Genomic DNA, 18,959 nt, shown 5'->3' with positions numbered 1-18,959 from the left:
GGAATGATAGTAAAAGTTTCTTTAAATACATTAAAAACAAACGGGAGGCAAAAGTTGACATTGGGCCGCTCCAAAATGACGCTGGTAATCTAGTGATGGGAGACAAGGAAATAGCTGAGGAACTAAATAAGTACTTTGCGTCAGTCTTCACAGTAGAAGACATGAGTAATATCCCAACAATTCCGGAGAGCCAGGGGGCAGAGTTGAATATGGTAGCCATCACAAAGGAGAAAGTGCTAGAGAAACTAAGAGGTCTAAAAATTGATAAATCTCCGGGCCCAGATGGGCTACATCCTAGAGTTCTAAAGGAGATAGCTGAAGAAATAGTGGAGACGTTAGTTATGATCTTTCAAAAGTCACTGGAGTCAGGGAAAGTCCCAGAGGATTGGAAAATCGTTGTTGTAACCCCCCGGTTCAAGAAGGGAACAAGGAAAAAGATGGAAAATTATAGGCCAATTAGCCTAACCTCGGTTGTTGGCAAGATTCTAGAATCCATTGTTAAGGATGAGATTTCTAAATTCTTGGAAGTGCAGGGTCAGATTAGGACAAGTCAGCATGGATTTAGTAAGGGGAGGTCGTGCCTGACAAACCTGTTAGAGTTCTTTGAAGAGATAACAAATAGGTTAGACCAAGGAGAGCCAATGGATGTTATCTATCTTGACTTCCAAAAGGCCTTTGATAAAGTGCCTCACGGGAGACTGCTGAGTAAAATAAGGGCCCATGGTATTCAAGGCAAGGTACTAACATGGATTGACGATTGGCTGTCAGGCAGAAGGCAGAGAGTTGGGATAAAAGGTTCTTTTTCGGAATGGCAACTGGTGACGAGTGGTGTCCCGCAGGGTTCAGTTGGGGCCACAGCTGTTCTCTTTATATATTAACGATCTAGATGACAGGACTGGGGGCATTCTGGCTAAGTTTGCCGATGATACAAAGATAGGTGGAGGGGCAGGTAGTATTGAGGAGGTGGGGAGGCTGCAGAAAGATTTAGACAGTTTAGGAGAGTGGTCCAAGAAATGGCTGATGAAATTCAACGTGGGCAAGTGCGAGGTTTTGCACTTTGGAAAAAGAATAGAGGCATGGACTATTTTCTAAACGGTGACAAAATTCATAATCCTGAAGTGCAAAGGGACTTGGGAGTCCTAGTCCAGGATTCTCTAAAGGTAAATTTGCAGGTTGAGTCCGTAATTAAGAAAGCAAATGCAATGTTGTCATTTATCTCAAGAGGCTTGGAATATAAAAGCAGGGATGTACTTCTGAAGCTTTATAAAGCATTAGTTAGGCCCCATTTAGAATACTGTGAGCAATTTTGGGCCCCACACCTCAGGAAGGACATACTGGCACTGGAGCGGGTCCAGCGGAGATTCACATGGATGATCCCAGGAATGGTAGGCCTAACATACGATGAACATCTTGAGGATCCTGGGATTATATTCATTGGCGATTAGGAGGTTGAGGAGAGATCTAATAGAAACTTACAAGATAATGAATGGCTTAGATAGGGTGGACGTAGGGAAGTTGTTTCCATTAGCAGGGGAGACTAGGACTCGGGGGCACAGCCTTAGAATAAAAGGGAGTCACTTTAGAACAGAGATGAGGAGAAATTTCTTCAGCCAGAGAATAAATTCTTGATTTCTCGAGGAATTAAGGGCTATGGAGAGAGAGCGGGTAAATGGAGTTGAAATCAGCCATGATTGAATGGTGGAGTGGACTCGATGGGCCGAATGGCCTTACTTCCGCTCCTATGCCTTATGGACTTATGGTCATAGAAGGCAGAGAGTAGCAATGGAAGGATGCTTTTCTAATTGGAGGGCTGTGACTAGTGGTGTTCACAGGGATCAGTGCTGGGACCTTTGCTCCTTGTAGTATATATAAATGATTTGGAGGAAAATGTAACTGGTCTGATTAGTAAGTTTGCAGACGACACAAAGGTTAGTGGAATTGCGGATAGCGATGAGGACTGTCAGAGGATACAGCAGGATTTAGATTGTTTGGAGACTTGGGCGGAGAGATGGCAGATGGAGTTTAATCCGGACAAATGTGAGGTAATGCATTTTGGAAGGTCTAGTGCAGGTAGGGAATATACAGTGAATGGTAGAACCCTCAAGAGTATTGAAAGTCAGAGAGATCTAGGTGTATAGGTCCACAGGACACTGAAAGGGGCAACACAGGTGGAGAAGGTAGTCAAGAAGGCATACGGCATGCTTGCTTTCATTGGCCGGGGCATTGAGTATAAGAATTGGCAAGTCATGTTGCAGCTGTATAGAACATTAGTTAGGCCACACTTGGAGTATAGCGTTCAATTCTGGTCGCCACACTACCAGAAGATGTGGAGGCTTTAGAGAGGGTGCAGAAGAGATTTACCAGAATGTTGCCTGGTATGGAGGGCATTAGCTATGAGGAGCGGTTGAGTAAACTCAGTTTGTTCTCACTGGAACGACGGAGGTTGAGGGGCGACCTGATGGAGGTCTACAAAATTATGAGGGGCATAGACAGAGTGGATAGTCAGAGGCTTTTCAACAGGGTAGAGGGGTTAATTACTAGGGGGCATAGGTTTCAGGTGCGAGGGGAAAGGTTTAGAGTAGATGTACGAGGCAAGTTTTTTACACAGAGGGTAGTAGGTGCCTGGAACTCGCTACCGGAGGAGGTGGTGGAAGCAGGGACGATAGTGACATTTAAGGAGCATCTTGGCAAATGCATGAATAGGATGGGAATAGAGGGATACGGACCCAGCAAGTGTAGAAGATTGTAGTTTAGTCGGGCAGCATGGTCGGCACGGGCTTGGAGGGCCGAAGGGCCTGTTCCTGTGCTGTACATTTCTTTGTTCTTTATTTTGTAAACTCCATCTGCCATTTTTGTGCTCAAATCTCCAATCTATCTGTATCCTGTTGTATCATCTGACAATCCTCGGCATTATCAGTAACTCCGCCAATCTTCGTATCATTCACAAACTTACTAATCAAACCACCCACATTTTCCTCCAGATCATTTATATATACTAGAAACAATAGAGGTCCCAGCACCGATCCCTGTGGAACACCACTAACTGCAGATCCCCATTCTGAAAAACACCCTTCCACTGTTACTCTCTGTCTTCTATAACCAAGTCAGTAACCATATAGCCAGTCCACCCCGAATCCCATGTGATTTTAGTTTTTGTACCAGTCTGCCATGTGGGACCTTGTCAAACGCCTTACTAAAGTCCACATAAACTACATCCACAACCCTGCCCTCATCAATTTTCTTTGTCACCTCTTCAAAAAACTCAATCAAGTTAGTGAGACATGACCTTCCCTGTACAAAACCATGCTGCCTGTCACTAACTAGTCCATTTTCCTCCAAATGTGCTTATATCCTGACCTTCGATACCTTTTTCAAAAGCTTCCCCACCACTAATGTGATGGGGCAGCTTTAGCAAAGATCACTATCTAATTCTGTGATGAAATCATCAAGACAAACTACCATCCCTGGTGCATCCGGTGGTGGGGGCTGGCTGCGGGGGAACAGCAAGCCGCCGGGAAAATGCCGTCGGGGAACACGCGTCATCTGGGAACATGCAGCTGAGGAACACGTGCCACCAGAGAACACGCTGCCGGGGAACAGGCAGTTGGGGGACTGGAGAATCCAGTCCCAGATGTCTTTTCAGAAAATTATTTATGATGCTTTGCAAATATGTAAACATTTGTGCTTCTTATCTATAGCGTCCATGTGCCAGTCTCCAATCTGATTCCATCAGAAACATACGAAAACTACATTAATAGGTGTTCTTCAGTAATCAAAGCGATTGTGGACAGAGATGAAGGTAATGAACGCAGCAGCAATGAAAAAAACAACTGAAAACTGATCAAGCTGAATTGTTTAAAGGACATTGTTTAACATTCCATCCAGACCAATGAACCAGATCCTGAGGGGTGATGACAGGATGGATGCGGAGAGGATGTTTCATCTTGTGGGAAAATCTAGAACGGGGGGGTCACTGTTCAAAAATAAGGGGTTGTCCGTTTAACTTGGATCAGGAGAAGATTTCCTCCCTGACGGTGGTGAGTCTTTGGAACTCTCTTCCTCCTAAGGCAGTGGAAGCAGAGTCTTTGAATATTTTTAAGATATTCTATTCTATAACTTGAAAGTTTATCAGGGTTAAGCAGGATGTGGCGTTGAGGTTACAATCAGATCAGCTATGGCCTTATTGAATGATGGAGCTGGCTCGAGGGGCCAAGTGGCCATTCCTGCTCCTAATTCATATGTTTATATGGGCGCGATCTAACCAAATTGTAACAGAGAGCCGGGTGTTTCCTGGTACTCGCAGCGGCGCGAAAGACCAGGCTATCAAACTTTGTTGCAATCCAGGGTCTCAGCAGGAAATACCACTGAGGACCCATTTCGTGCACTGAGGAGCTCCTCTCGTCAGAACTCCTCAGTGCAGGAGGAGATCGGGATGTCAGTTTTAAATGGCACTCTTGTCTCTCGGCCGCACTGACGTGACCTCCGGACCACCAAAGCCCCAACTCACCTATAAGGGTGTCCTCGGGAGGGGTGGGCCCCGTATCCCACCTCACACAGGCAGGGCATCCCCAGGCCCAATCACTGGCATGGGCAGAATGCCAGCCTGGCACCCTGGCAGTGTCATATGGGCACCTTGGCATTACCAGACTGACATGAAGGTGGAACTGCCAAGGTGCCTGGGTGGCATCAACAGTGCCAGAGTGCCACCCTGCCCAGGGCCTCCGGTCACCTGAGAGACCCACCCCAAGCGCTGTTCCATCTGGTCCCTGTTTGTAGGTATCGGTACTGGAAGCCGCTCGCCTCAGGTCTCCGAGGTGAAGGGGTTAGATCGCAACACGTCAGGTAGATCAGGTGAGCTACTAGCTCTAATATGCAGATTTTCCACATACTGATCCTGCCCACAATGGGTGGAATCTAGATTGCGACATCTTGCGAGATCCCGTTAGATCTAGTGATGTGTGATGTACTAGGTCGGTCCCGGAAGAGGTCTCTCCCAGCATCTACTGGTTGTGCCGTGCCCCCGTCTACCCTAAAAAAATAAAATCTAAAGAAATAGGAGCAAAGTAGGCCATTCAGCGCTGTGTGGCTGCTCTGCCAATCCATACGATCATGTCCAATCTGACTGTGGTCTTAACTCCAATTATATGCCTGTCCCCATAAACTCCCTTGACAATCAAAATCTGGGGTAGGGAATTCTAAAGGTTCTTCTTTTACTTTGGCGATCACTCACAAAATGATTTTCCACCTAACAAGCACCGTGTTACTGGTCATGGATTCTGTGAGTCCTTGCGTGGCTGATGAGCCCAATTCTAGAGCTGCATCTTCGACCGCACAGATGAGGAAGATGTTTCTGGGAGGTGGGATTGGTATTTCTTTCTCAGGCTCCTTTTCTAGGCCTACTCGTGCCGTCGGGTGTCCTTGACGAATTGATTCCATTCAATCACAGGTTCCCCCAAGTAGGTTTCTTCTGAGCAAGGATCTCCCAGGCATTGACTTCAATGTTGCATTTCTTGAGGTAAACGTTCAGGGTGTCTTTGAAGGGCTTCCTTGGTCATTCCCTTGTTCAGGAGTCTTCCTTGAGCTGAGCGAAAAAGATATGCTGTGGCAGTTTGGAGAGGCATTGGTGTAGAACAAAGAACAATAAAGCACAGGAACAGGCCCTTCAGCCCTCCAAGCCTGTATCGGTCACATGTCCTATCTAGACCAACTGCCTATATCCTTCTATACCGGTCTTTTCATGCATCAATCCAGATATGACTTAAAGATTATTAATGTATCTGCCTCAACCACCTCACTTGGCCGTGCATTCCAGACCACCGCCACCCTCTGTGTAAAAAACATCCCCCGCACATCTCCACTGAACCTATCCCCCCTGACATTAAACTTGTGCCCCCTTGTAATTGTAATTTCCGCTTTGGGAAAAAGCCTCCAACTGTTCACCCTACCTATACCCCTCATTATTTTATAAACTTCTAACAGGTCGCCCCTCAGCCTCCGTCTCTCCAGGGAGAACAATCCCAGTTTATTCAATCTCTTTGTTCTTTGTTCTCTCCTCATAGCTACTACCCTCTATACCAAGCAACATCCTGGTAAACCTTTTCTGTACTCTCTCCAAAGCCTCCACATCCTTCTGGTAGTGCGGTGACCAGAATTGGACACTATTACAAATGTGGCCCAACCAACGTTCTATATAACTGTAACAGAATTTGTGAGCTTTTATACTCGATATCCCATCCAATGAAGGCAAGCATGCCATATGCTTTCTTTACCACCATTTCCACCTGTGCTGCCACTTTTAAGGATCTGTGGACCTGCACGCCCAGATCACTCTGTGTCTCTATGCTCCTGATGCTTCTGCCATTTATTGTATAGCTTCCACCTGAATTGGATCTACCAAAATGCATCACCTCGCATTTGTCTGGGTTAAATTCCATCTGGCATTTCTCTGCCTAATTTTGCAGTCTATCTATATCCTGCTGTATTCTCTGACAATCTTCATCACTATCCACAACTTCTGCAATCTTAGTATCATCTGCAAACTTGCTAATCAGAGCAGCTACATTTTCTTCCAAGTCATTTATATATTTTACAAACAGCAGAGGTCCCAGTACCAATCTCTGCGGAACTCCACAAACATTCAGAAAAACACCCTTCGACTGCTACCTTCTGTCTTCTATAGCCGACCAGTTCTGAATCCATCATCCAGCAGAGGGCAGCAGAGCGGAACCGCTGATTGGCTGTTGCAGGGAAAATTTGCATCAGTGCATTGCGGTCACTGTATCCAGAAGGTGGTTTGTGGAGGAGCTGTTGTCAAGTGACAGTTAAACCCCAAACACTTCTTCAGTGTTTCCCTCCCAACCTCCTCCTCCAACCAAAACAAACCAATCACTGTAAGGATCCCAGCTGAGTAAAGATCAAGAGGGAGACTCGAGGGCAGGTAGAAGTAGAAAGAAGTTGAACGTGACATCACAGCCAGCAGGTAGGTGATTGGCTGGTGACTGGTAAGTAGTTTTTCTTTTCCCTGAGGTGCGTTGATAAGGTAAGGTTTTTCTATTTCTATTTTGTTTTATCGTGTGATTGGTAACAATTTTTCTTTTTTTTTCCTTTTTCATTTATCTATTATTTGATATTATAGTTGGACTAAGTTAAGCTTAAGATTAAAAATGGCAGGAGATCCCAGACCCGTGTTATGCTCCTTTTGCTCAGTGAGGGAGCTCAGGGACGTGGCTGATGTCCCTGGCTCCTTCACGTGCGGGAAGTGTGACCAGCTGCAACTCTTGTTAGACCGCATGACGGCTCTGGAGCTGCGGATGGACTCACTTTGGAGCATCCGCATGCTGAGGAGGTCGTGGATAGCACGTTTAGCGAATTGGTCACACCACTGATTAGGATTGCTGAGGGAGAAAGGGAATGGGTGACAAAAAGGCAGAGAAAAAGCAGGAAGGCAGTGCAGATGTCCCCTGCGGTTATCTCCCTCCAAAACAGGTATACCGTTTTGGATACTGTTAGGGGAGATGGTTCACCATGGGAAGGCAGCAGTAGCCAGCTTCATGGCACAGTGGCTGGCTCTGCTGTACAGAAGGGCGGGAAAAAGACTGGCAGGGCTATAGACATAGGGGATTCAATTGTAAGGGGAGTAGATAGACGGTTCTGTGGTCGAAAACGAGATTCCCAAATGGTATGTTGCCTCCCAGGTGCACGGGTCAGGGATGTCTCAGATCGGCTGCAGAACATTCTGAAGGGGGAGGGTGAACAGCCAGTTGTCGTGGTGCATATAGGCACCAATGATATAGGTAGAAAACGGGATGAGGTCCTACAAGCAAAATTTAGGGAGTTAGGAGCCAAGTTAAAAAGTCGGACCTCAGAGGTAGTAATCTCAGGATTTCTACCAGTGCCACGTGGTAGTCAGAGTAGAAATGAAAGAATAGGCAGGATGAATGCGTGGCTTGAGAGATGGTGCAGGAGGGAGGGGTTCAGATTTTTGGGACATTGGGACCGGTTCTGGGGGAGGTGGGACTACTACAAATTGGACGGTCTACACCTGGGCCAGACTGGAACCAATGTCCTCGGGGGTGCTTTTGCTAACGCTGGGGAGGGTTTAAACAAATGTGGCAGGGGGATGGGAACCAAATGAGGAGGTTAGTGGACAGTAAGGAGGTAGTAACTAAAGCCTGTAAGAAACTAGATCATGAAGTCAGCGTGACTAAAGGGAAGAGTAGGCAGGGTGCAGATGATGAACGCAAAGGGACTGGTGGTCTGAGGTGCATTTGTTTTAATGCAAGAAGTGTAGTAGGTAAGGCAGATGAACTGAGGGCTTGGATTAGTATCTGGGAGTATGATGCTATTACTGAGACTTGGTTGAGGGAAGGGCATGATTGGCAACTAAATATCCCAGGATATTGATGCTTCAGGAGGGATAGAGAGGGAGGTAAAAGGGATGGAGGAGTTGCATTACTGGTCAGAGAGGATATCACAGCTGTGCTGAAGGAGGGTACTATGGAGGACTCGAGCAGTGAGACGATATGGGCAGAGCTCAGAAATAGGAAGGGTGCGGTAACAATGTTGGGGCTGTACAACGGGCCTCCCAACAGCGAGCGTGGGATAGAGGTACATATATGTAAACAGATTATGGAAAGATGTAGGAGCAACGGGGTGGTGGTGATAGGAGATTCTAATTTTCCCAACATTGACTGGGATACACTTAGTGTCAGAGGTCTAGATGGAGCGGAATTTGTAAGGAGCAGCCAGGAAGGTTTTAACAACAATGAACAAAGAAATGTACAGCACAGGAACAGGCCCTTCGGCCCTCCAAGCCCGTGCCGACCATGCTGCCCGACTAATCCCACAATCCAAAGATGTGCAGGCTAGGTGGATTGGCCAAGCTAAATTGCCCTTAGTGTCCAAAATTGCCCTTAGTGTTGGGTGGGGTTACTGGGTTATGGGGATAGGGTGGAGGTGTGGTCTTGGGTAGGGTGCTCTTTCAAAGAGCCGGTGCAGACTCGATGGGCCGAATGGCCTCCTTCTGCACTGTAAATTCTATGATATTCTATGTATTCTATTCACTACCCCTGTCTGGACAGCTCTCTAGGTTCCAGACAGGGGTCTTTTTTCTGGGGTCCCAAGGGTCTTCACTATTGGGCCGCCCGCTCAAAATGGCGGCCCGATAACAGTATTCCCTCGAGAAACCCATCTATTCCTCGCCATGCAATACTGAATTGCTTCCTGGTTGGCGTTTCCAGATTATGATGGCTTGTTATCACAGTGGTTAGCACAGTTGCTTCACAGTTCCAGGGTCCCAGGTTCACTTCCCGGCTTGGGCCACTGTCTGTGCGGTGTCTGCATGCTCTCCCTGTGTCTGCGTGGATTTCCTCGGGGTGTTCCTGGTTTCCTCCCACATCCAAAGATGTGCAGGTTAGGTGCATTGGCCATGCTAAATTGCCCTTAGTCTCCAATAGTTTAGGTGGGGTTACTGGGTTAGGATCCAGTTGTTGTGGTCCACGTTGGGACTAACAACATAGGTAAGACTAGGAAAGAGGACCTGTTTGGGGATTATCAAACACTAGGGACTAAATTAAAGAACAGGCCCTCCAGGGTTATAATCTCTGGATTACTACCCGAGCCACGTGCCAATTGGCATAGGGTTGAGAAAATTAGGGAAGTTAACACGTGGCTAAAGGAGTGGTGCGGGAAAGAGGGATTCCATTTCATGGGGCATTGGCATCAGTACTGGGGCAGGAGGGACCTGTACCGTTGGGACGGCCTTCACCTGAACCATTCTGGGACCAGTGTTCTAGCGAATAGGATAAATAGGTTGGTCACAAGGATTTAAACTGGCAAGTTGGGGGGAAGGGAAGGGTAAAGCTATGGACAGTGTAATGGTTAATGGAGAGCAAGGCAGCAGGTTACGTGACAGGTTATTATGTAGAGATATGGGTTCAAAGACAAGGAAAATTAGGAGAAAGGGTAAGAGGAAAAATAATTTGCGAAAAGTTACTGACCAAGGTGTTAGGATTCATAACAAAGACATAAAAAACAGCATAAGTGTACTTTACCTGAATGCTCGTAGTATACGGAATAAGGTGAATGAGTTGATGGCGCAAATCATCGTGAATGACTATGATTTAGTGGCCATTACTGAAACATGGTTAAAAGATGGTCACGACTGGGAGTTAAATATCCAAGGGTATCAAACTATACGAAAGGATAGAATGGACGGTAAGGGCGATGGTGTAGCTTTGTTGTTTAAGGATGGCATCCGGGCAATAGTAAGGGATGATATTGGTGCTATGGAGGACAAGGTAGAATCAATTTGGGTGGAAATCAGGAATAGTAAGGCGAAAGGGTAATTGATAGGAGTAGTCAATAGGCCACCAAATAGTAACAGGGTGGTACAAACAAAGAACAAAGAAATGTACAGCACAGGAACAGGCCCTTCGGCCCTCCAAGCCCGTGCCAACCATACTGCCCGACTAAACTACAATCTTCTACACTTCCTGGGTCCGTATCCTTCTATTCCCATCCTATTCATATATTTGTCAAGATGCCCCTTAAATGTCCCTATCGTCCCTGCTTCCACTACCTCCTCCGGTAGCGAGTTCCAGGTACCCACTACCCTCTGCGTAAAAAACTTGCCTCGTACATCTACTCTAAACCTTGCCCCTCTCACCTTAAACCTATGCCCCCTAGTAATTGACCCCTCTACCCTGGGGAAAAGCCTCTGACTATCCACTCTGTCTATGCCCCTCATAATTTTGTAGACCTCTATCAGGTCGCCCCTCAACCTCCTTCATTCCAGTGAGAACAAACCGAGTTTATTCAACCGCTCCTCATAGCTTGTGCCCTCCATACCAGGCAACATTCTGGTAAATCTCTTCTGCACCCTCTCTAAAGCCTCCACATCCTTCTGGTAGTGTGGCGACCAGAATTGAACACTATACTCCAAGTGTGGCCTAACTAAGGTTCTATACAGCTGCAACATGACTTGCCAATTCTTATACTCAATGCCCCGGCCAATGAAGGCCAGCATGCCGTATGCCTTCTTGACTACCTTCTCCACCTGTGTTGCCCCTTTCAATGACCTGTGGACCTGTACTCCTAGATCTCTTTGACTTTCAATACTCTTGAGGGTTCTACCATTCACTGTATATTCCCTACCTGCATTAGACCTTCCAAAATGCATTACCTCACATTTGTCCGGATTAAACTCCATCAGCCATCTCTCCGCCCAAGTCTCCAGACAATCTAAATCATCATTGAATTTACAGTGCAGAAGGAGGCCATTCGGCCCTTTGAGTCTGCACCGGCTCTTAGAAAGAGCACCCTACCCAAACTCAACACCTCCACCCAACACCAAGGGCAATTTGGACATTAAGGGCAATTTATCATTGGCCAATTCACCTAACCCGCACATCTTTGGACTGTGGGAGGAAACCGGAGCACCCGGAGGAAACCCACGCAGACACGGGGAGGACGTGCAGACTCCGCACAGACAATGACCCAAGCCGGAATCGAACCTGGGACCATGGAGCTGTGAAGCAATTGTGCTATCCACAATGCTACCGTGCTGCCCTTAAGAACAAATAAATCTACACTATATCATTTTACCGTAATCCATGTACCTATCCAATAGCTGCTTGAAGGTCCCTAATGTTTCTGACTCAACTACTTCCACAGGCAGTGCATTCCATGCCCCCACTACTCTCTGGGTAAAGAACCTACCTCTGATATCCCTCCTATATCTTCCACCTTTCACCTTAAATTTATGTCCCCTTGTAATGGTGTGTTCCACCCGGGGAAAAAGTCTCTGACTGTCTACTCTATCTATTCCCCTGGTCATCTTATAAACCTCTATCAAGTCGCCCCTCATCCTTCTCCTCTCTAATGAGAAAAGGCCGAGCACCCTCAACCTTTCCTCGTAAGACCTACTCTCCATTCCAGGCAACATCCTGGTAAATCTTCTTTGCACCTTTTCCAGAGCTTCCACATCCTTCCTAAAATGAGGCGACCAGAACTGTACACAGTACTCCAAATGTGGCCTTACCAAAGTTTTGTACAGCTGCATCATCACCTCACGGCTCTTAAATTCAATCCCTCTGTTAATGAACGCGAGCACACTGTAGGCCTTCTTCACAGCTCTATCCACTTGAGTGGCAACTTTCAAAGATGTATGAACATAGACCCCAAGATCTCTCTGCTCCTCCACATTGCCAAGAACTCTACCGTTAACCCTGTATTCCGCATTCATATTTGTCCTTCCAAAATGGACAACCTCACACTTTTCAGGGTTAAACTCCACCTGCCACTTCTCAGCCCAGCTCTGCATCCTATCTATGTCTCTTTGCAGCCGACAACAGCCCTCCTTACTATCCACAACTCCACCAATCTTTGTATCGTCTGCAAATTTACTGACCCACCCTTCAACTCCCTCATCCAAGTCATTAATGAAAATCACAAACAGCAGAGGACCCAGAACTGATCCCTGCGGTACGCCACTGGTAACTGGGATCCAGGCTGAATATTTGCCATCCACCACCACTCTCTGACTTCTATCGGTTAGCCAGTTTGTTATCCAATTGGCCAAATTTCCCACTATCCCATGCCTCCTTACTTTCTGCATAAGCCTACCATGGGGAACTTTATCAAATGCCTTACTAAAATCCATGTACACTACATCCACTGCTTTACCTTCATCCACATGCTTTGTCACCTCCTCAAAGAATTCAATAAGATTTGTTAGGCAAGACCTACCCCTCACAAATCCGTGCTGACTATCCCTAATCAAGCAGTGTCTTTCCAGATGCTCAGAAATCCTATCCTTCAGTACCCTTTCCATTACTTTGCCTACCACCGAAGTAAGACTAACTGGCCTGTAATTCCCAGGGTTATCCCTAGTTCCTTTTTTGAACAGGGGCACGACATTCGCCACTCTCCAATCCCCTGGTACCACCCCTGTTGACAGTGAGGATGAAAAGATAATTGCCAACGGCTCTGCAATTTCATCTCTTGCTTCCCATAGAATCCTTGGATATATCCCGTCAGGCCCGGGGGACTTGTCTATCCTCAAGTTTTTCAAAATGCCCAACACATCTTCCTTCCTAACAAGTATTTCCTCGAGCTTACCAATCTGTTTCACACTGTCCTCTCCAACAATATCGCCCCTCTCATTTGTAAATACAGAAGAAAAGTACTCATTCAAGACCTCTCCTATCTCTTCAGACTCAATACACAATCTCCCGCTACTGTCCTTGATTGGACCTACCCTCGCTCTAGTCATTCTCATATTTCTCACATATGTGTAAAAGGCCTTGGGGTTTTCCTTGATCCTACCTGCCAAAGATTGTTCATGCCCTCTCTTAGCTCTCCTAATCCCTTTCTTCAGTTCCCTCCTGGCTATCTTGTATCCCTCCAATGCCCTGTCTGAACCTTGTTTCCTCAGCCTTACATAAGTCACCTTTTTCCTCTTAACAAGACATTCAACCTCTCTTGTCAACCATGGTTCCCTCACTCGACCATCTCTTCCCTGCCTGACAGGGACATACATATCAAGGACACGTCGCACCTGTTCCTTGAACAAGTTCCACATTTCACTTGTGTCCTTCCCTGACAGCCTATCTTCCCAACTTATGCACTTCAATTCTTGTCTGACAACATCGTATTTACCCTTCCCCCAATTGTAAACCTTGCCCTGTTGCACGTACCTATCCCTCTCCATTACTAAAGTGAAAGTCACAGAATTGTGGTCACTATCTCCAAAATGCTCCCCCACTAACAAATCTATCACTTGCCCTGGTTCATTACCAAGTACTAAATCCAATATTGCCCCTCCTCTGGTCGGACAATCTACATACTGTGTTAGAAAAGCTTCCTGGACACACTGCACAAACACCACCCCATCCAAACTATTTGATCTAAAGAGTTTCCACTCAATATTTGGGAAGTTAAAGTCACCCATGACTACTACCCTGTGACTTCTGCACCTTTCCAAAATCTGTTTCCCAATCTGTTCCTCCACATCTCTGCTACTATTGGGGGGCCTATAGAAAACTCCTAACAAGGTGACTGCTCCTTTCCTATTTCTGACTTCAACCCATACTACCTCAATAGGGTGATACTCCTCGAACTGCCTTTCTGCAGCTGTTATACTATCTCTAATTAATAATGCCACCCCCCCACCTCTTTTACCACCCTCCAAAACTACAAGGACAGAGCTTACAGCTTACAGCACAGGTCCTCACCACGTGCTGAGTGCATAGACTGGTTCGGACAGGCATAGGTCTTTAGTTTAATCTAACATCGTGTTAACCCACAGTGCAAGTATGTTCAACAGTTTCTAACTTAATAAAGTAGCGTTGCACTATTTTAAGTGTTAGTGGCCTGTATGTGTTCCACGGATCCAGAGCACCCAACACATCACCCCTCCATCCTTCCCCTCAGTTCAAACTTCACCAGCTCAAGAGTTAAGAATTCCAGCAGGTCCCCCCGCCATGCCAGGGCACAGGATGACCTCCACCCCAACAGAATCCGCCTTTGGGCTATCAACGAGGCGAAGACTACAACATCTGCCTCCGCAGAGAGGTAAATCATTTAAACTTACTGTTTCCAAGCTCCTCCTCCCCGGGTTCCCCAACCCCGCTCCCTGCTAACTAGGCTGCAAATCCCCGAGGTAAGTTATTTATAGTTACTGTTCCCAAGCTCCTCCTCCCCGACTTCACACCAACTGTGAACCCTGCCGACTAGGCCATGAATCCCAAAGGTAAGTTATTTATACTTGCTGTTCCCAAGCTGCTCCTCCTAAGTGCCTCAACTTCCCTGCCCACTAGGCCGCGAATCTCCGAGGTAAGTTATTTATACTTACTGTTCTGAAGCTCCTCCTCCCAGAGTTCATGCCAACTCCACTCCCTGCCAACTAGTTAGATTAACTCCAATTTTCTATGGCCCTTCTTTGGCTAGTCCAGTTCAGTTTTTGGTCAATGATAACACCCAGGATGTTGATTGTGGGGGATTCAGCAATGGTAATGCTTGAATGTCAAGAGAAGATAGTTAGATTCTCTTGTATGAGATGGTCATTGTCTGCATTGTGTGGCACGAATGTTACTTGCCACTTGTCAGCCCAAGCCTGAATATTGTCCAGATCTTGCTGCATTAGGACATGGACTGCTTCATTATCGGAGGAGTCACGAATGGTGCTGAACATTGCGTATGTATCAGTGAACATCCCACCTCTGACCTTATGATGGAAGGGAGATCATTGATGAAACAGCTGAAGATGGTTGGGCCTAGGACACTCCCCTGAGGAACTCCTGCAGTGATGTCCTGGAGCTGAGATAATCTAAGAGACGTGATAATCAACTATATAAAACAAATACTTATTCTTCTCCTCAGGATAAGTGATAGACTCCAAAGCAGCATTATCACCTTTTACAGAGCTTAACAAATCTGCAATTTACCACTCTATCCTCTCATCCTATCCAGTAACAGTTGAACACCCCTAACCCTAACCTTAACTTGACTAAAATTTAGACTTTGCTCAATAAAGTAAGACATTGGCCGAGATTCTCCCATGCCGCGCCGTTTGGGAGAATCGCCGCTCGCGCCGATTTTTCGCGCGACGCCGATCCAACGCTGTCCCGCCATTCTCCCAACCGGCAAGAACGGCGTCATCGATGTCGGTGCCACGCATGCCGGAGAATCACCCGAGGTGCTAAGTATGGCGATTCTCCGGGCCCCCCACTATTCAGCGGCCCGGATGGGCCGAAGTGGCTGTTGCCGTTCACCCCTGCTAAATACATTTGTCAGCCAGTCGTGCCTCCCCTCGAGGAGGGGGGAGGAGGGGGAAGGAGGGGGGAGGGGGAGAAGAGGGGCAAGAGAGGGGGAGGAGGGCGGAGGAGGGGGAAGGAGGAGGGAGGGGAAGGAGGAGGGGGGAAAGGGTGCAGTCATGTCCGGGGGGGGGGAGGGGGTCGGGACAGGGGGGCCTCCATGTTCCAGGGAGGGGGGTTGTGGGGAGGGTTTCCGTGGGAGCGACATGCCAGCCGGCCTGCCATGGCAGGACGGGGCAAAGACACGCTTGCAAGTTGAGGTCATGCTGATGGGCAAAGGCCACTGGCGCTGCCACCCCACGTGGCCATATGCCTTGACCTTGGGTGCACCCAGCTGCCCCCCCCCCCCCCCACACACAGAAGCCGCAACACCCAGTCCCCGTGAGGACATGGCCAGCCCACAGTGGCGCAATGAGGAGGGACGGGGTAAACTCTGGGCGGTGGACGGAGACTGTGGGGAGGGGTCAGGGTGCCTGCGTGTCTGTAGTGAGACCAAGCAACCAGGGAACACATGTATCCCATGGCACCTGGCTGTCGAGGTGTCAAAGCGCCATCGTTAAACATGTTGTATCTCCGCCCCCCCCCCCCCGCCCGCAGAGCGTCACGTTTGCGTACCTGCCAGCGATGTTTGCTGCCGCTGCCCTGCAAGTGGCCCTTCGGCAGTGTCGACGCAGGTGGCTCAGAGCAGCTGCGGCAGCAGCAGCTCCAGCAGAGGGACTGGCTGCAGAGGACCCCGTGCCACCCGCTCAGGCTGCAGGCCCACCCGCCCGACAGATGCAGGAGGAGGCGGAGGGGGACGATGACCACCACAACGCCGGGGAGGCACAGGACGTGGATTCTGATCTTGATGGGGCGCAGGAGGAGGAGGAGGAATAGGTGGTGGTGCCAAGGCGCCAGAGGTGCCCTATGAGGCCTCGGGTGTACCGTCACCGCATGTCGTTCGAGGACCTGCTGGACAGGGCATGCAGGAGGAAATGAAAATGAAAATGAAAATCGCTTATTGTCACAAGTGGGCTTCAAATGAAGTTACTGTGAAAAGCTCCTAGTCACCACATTCCGGCGCCTGTTCGGGGAGGCTGATACAGGAATTGAACCGTGCTGCTGGCCTGCTTTAAAAGCCAGCGATTTAGCCCATTGTGCTAAACCAGCCTCCAAATGAGTAGGGAGACTGTCGCACATATATGCCACCTCATGGCACACCTGTCACCACGTGGAACGGGGGGAGGGCATGCTATCCCAGTGACCGTCAAGGTGACGGTAGCTCTCAACTTCTACGCGACGGGGTCGTTCCAGGCGCCGAGTGGGGACCTGTCCGGTATCTCACGGGCATCGGTGCACCGATGCATCTGAGCAGTAACCGACGCCCTGTATGCCATCGCCGACCGGTACATCCAGTTTCCAGAGGACCGCGCACACCAGGATGCCCAGGCAGCAGGATTCGCCTCCGTGGCCAGGATACGGATGGTCCAGGAGCGATTTGATGGGGTGCACATTGCCATGCGTCCACCATTGAATAACAGGGATGTGTTCATGAACAGAAAGGGGACCCACTCCATGAACATTCAGGTGGTCTGCGATCACCGCATGTAGATCATGCACGTGTGCGCCCAGTAGCCCGGCAGTGTGCATGATGCCTTTATACTGGCGCAATCTTGCATCCCCGCCATGTTCGAGGGACACCCCCCGGCTGAGGGGCTGGTTGCTGCACGACAGGGGTTACCCGTTGCGGTCGTGGCTGATGACGTCGGAGGCCACAGACCAACGCGGAGACCCGCTACAATGAGGCCCATGCAGCAACCAGGGGTTTTGTGGAGAGGTGCTTTGGCCTCTTGAAGATTCGCTTCAGGTGCCTGGACCGCTCTGGAGGGGCCCTTCAATACCATTCAGAGAGGGTCGGCCGCATAGTTGTTATCTGCTGCGTGCTGCACAACATAGCCCAGCAGAGGGGCGATGTCCTGGATGAGGGCGACGCATCTGCACATGAGGAGGAGGATGAGGATGGGGAGGGGGGTGGGCACAGACACGACATGGGGGCTGGATATGGCCGGGAGGCTGCACGACGCCACCGGCTTGGCGAGCGAGCACGCGAGGCGTTGATCGCCACACGTTACACGAACTAAGGGGAGGGTATCGCTGAGCAAGGCACTTGCACCACCGTTCCGCCCAAACGCACCACCACACGGCACCCCCCACCTCCCGCACCATCCGACAACCCTAACTCCCACACCACCACTTTCACAGCACCTTACACCTGCGGCACAACGGAATGGTCTCACACAGTTGCTTGTGGAAGCGGGTGTGATCAGTGCCATGTTGAATGATGACAACCTGCTCTGCGATGAAATGTGAGCTCCGGGTCGTTAGACAATGGTTGACTCATGGCCACAGCTACACCCTCCACCTGGGTGGTCCCTGTATGCGTCACGGACACCCCATCACATGGTCATGTGGGGTAGCTGGCGTTGGTGTGCCGAGGGCGAAGGGGTGTTGGGGGGGAGAAACCGGGGGGGGGGGGAAACGACACCCGGCTTCACCGTTGTACCGAACTTTGACCCCAGCGCGACTTGGTCCCCTTCACGACCCCTCAGGCACCGGATATAGCACAGAGGCATCTAGGTTTGGTGTAACAGTGACTTTAATCGTGACATTCACATACAAGTGCCCTGGCCCCTATGACTAAGCTGTGCCCTGCACCCGTGCCAACTTACTACGTGTCTAACTTCTTTGCCTTATGGGCCCTACCACTACGCCTTGGTGCTTCCCCATCTGGGGCTGGTTTAGCACACTGGGCTAAATCGCTGGCTTTTAAAGCAGACCAAGGCAGGCCAGCAACACGGTTCAATTCCCGTACCAGCCTCCCCGAACAGGTGCCGGAATGTGGCGACTAGGGGCTTTTCACAGTAACTTCATTGAAGCCTACTTGTGACAATAAGCGATTTTCATTTTCATTTCAGGAGTGGAGGCAGACTGTTGCTCTTATTAGCCTTAGTTTTATTAGCTCTAATTCTGTCACCTTTGCTCACGAATCGCCAGGTATCTTTCTGATACCGCCACGTGGTTCAAGCTCTAGCTATGATTAATAAGACAGCACACCGCTTAGTAAGAGTAAAATCAACGGTCATTTATTATATACAGCAATAAATA

General features: G+C 48.8%; 1 protein-coding gene across 1 annotated transcript in view; it reads left to right on the top strand.

Moving 5' to 3' along the window:
• Positions 1–18,959, top strand: part of LOC140427632 (ubiquitin-associated and SH3 domain-containing protein A-like) — a 348,965-nt gene that overhangs the window by 298,242 nt on the left and 31,764 nt on the right. The window contains 1 exon segment of the mRNA XM_072513054.1: positions 3,699–3,799. Coding sequence (XP_072369155.1) covers positions 3,699–3,799 — 101 coding nt within the window.

The sequence above is a fragment of the Scyliorhinus torazame genome, chromosome 8, assembly GCF_047496885.1.
Source record: "Scyliorhinus torazame isolate Kashiwa2021f chromosome 8, sScyTor2.1, whole genome shotgun sequence".
Classification (NCBI taxonomy): Eukaryota; Metazoa; Chordata; class Chondrichthyes; order Carcharhiniformes; family Scyliorhinidae; genus Scyliorhinus; species Scyliorhinus torazame.
The sequence above is the reverse complement of the archived record's forward strand: the minus strand, read 5'-3'. Positions and strand labels throughout refer to the sequence as shown.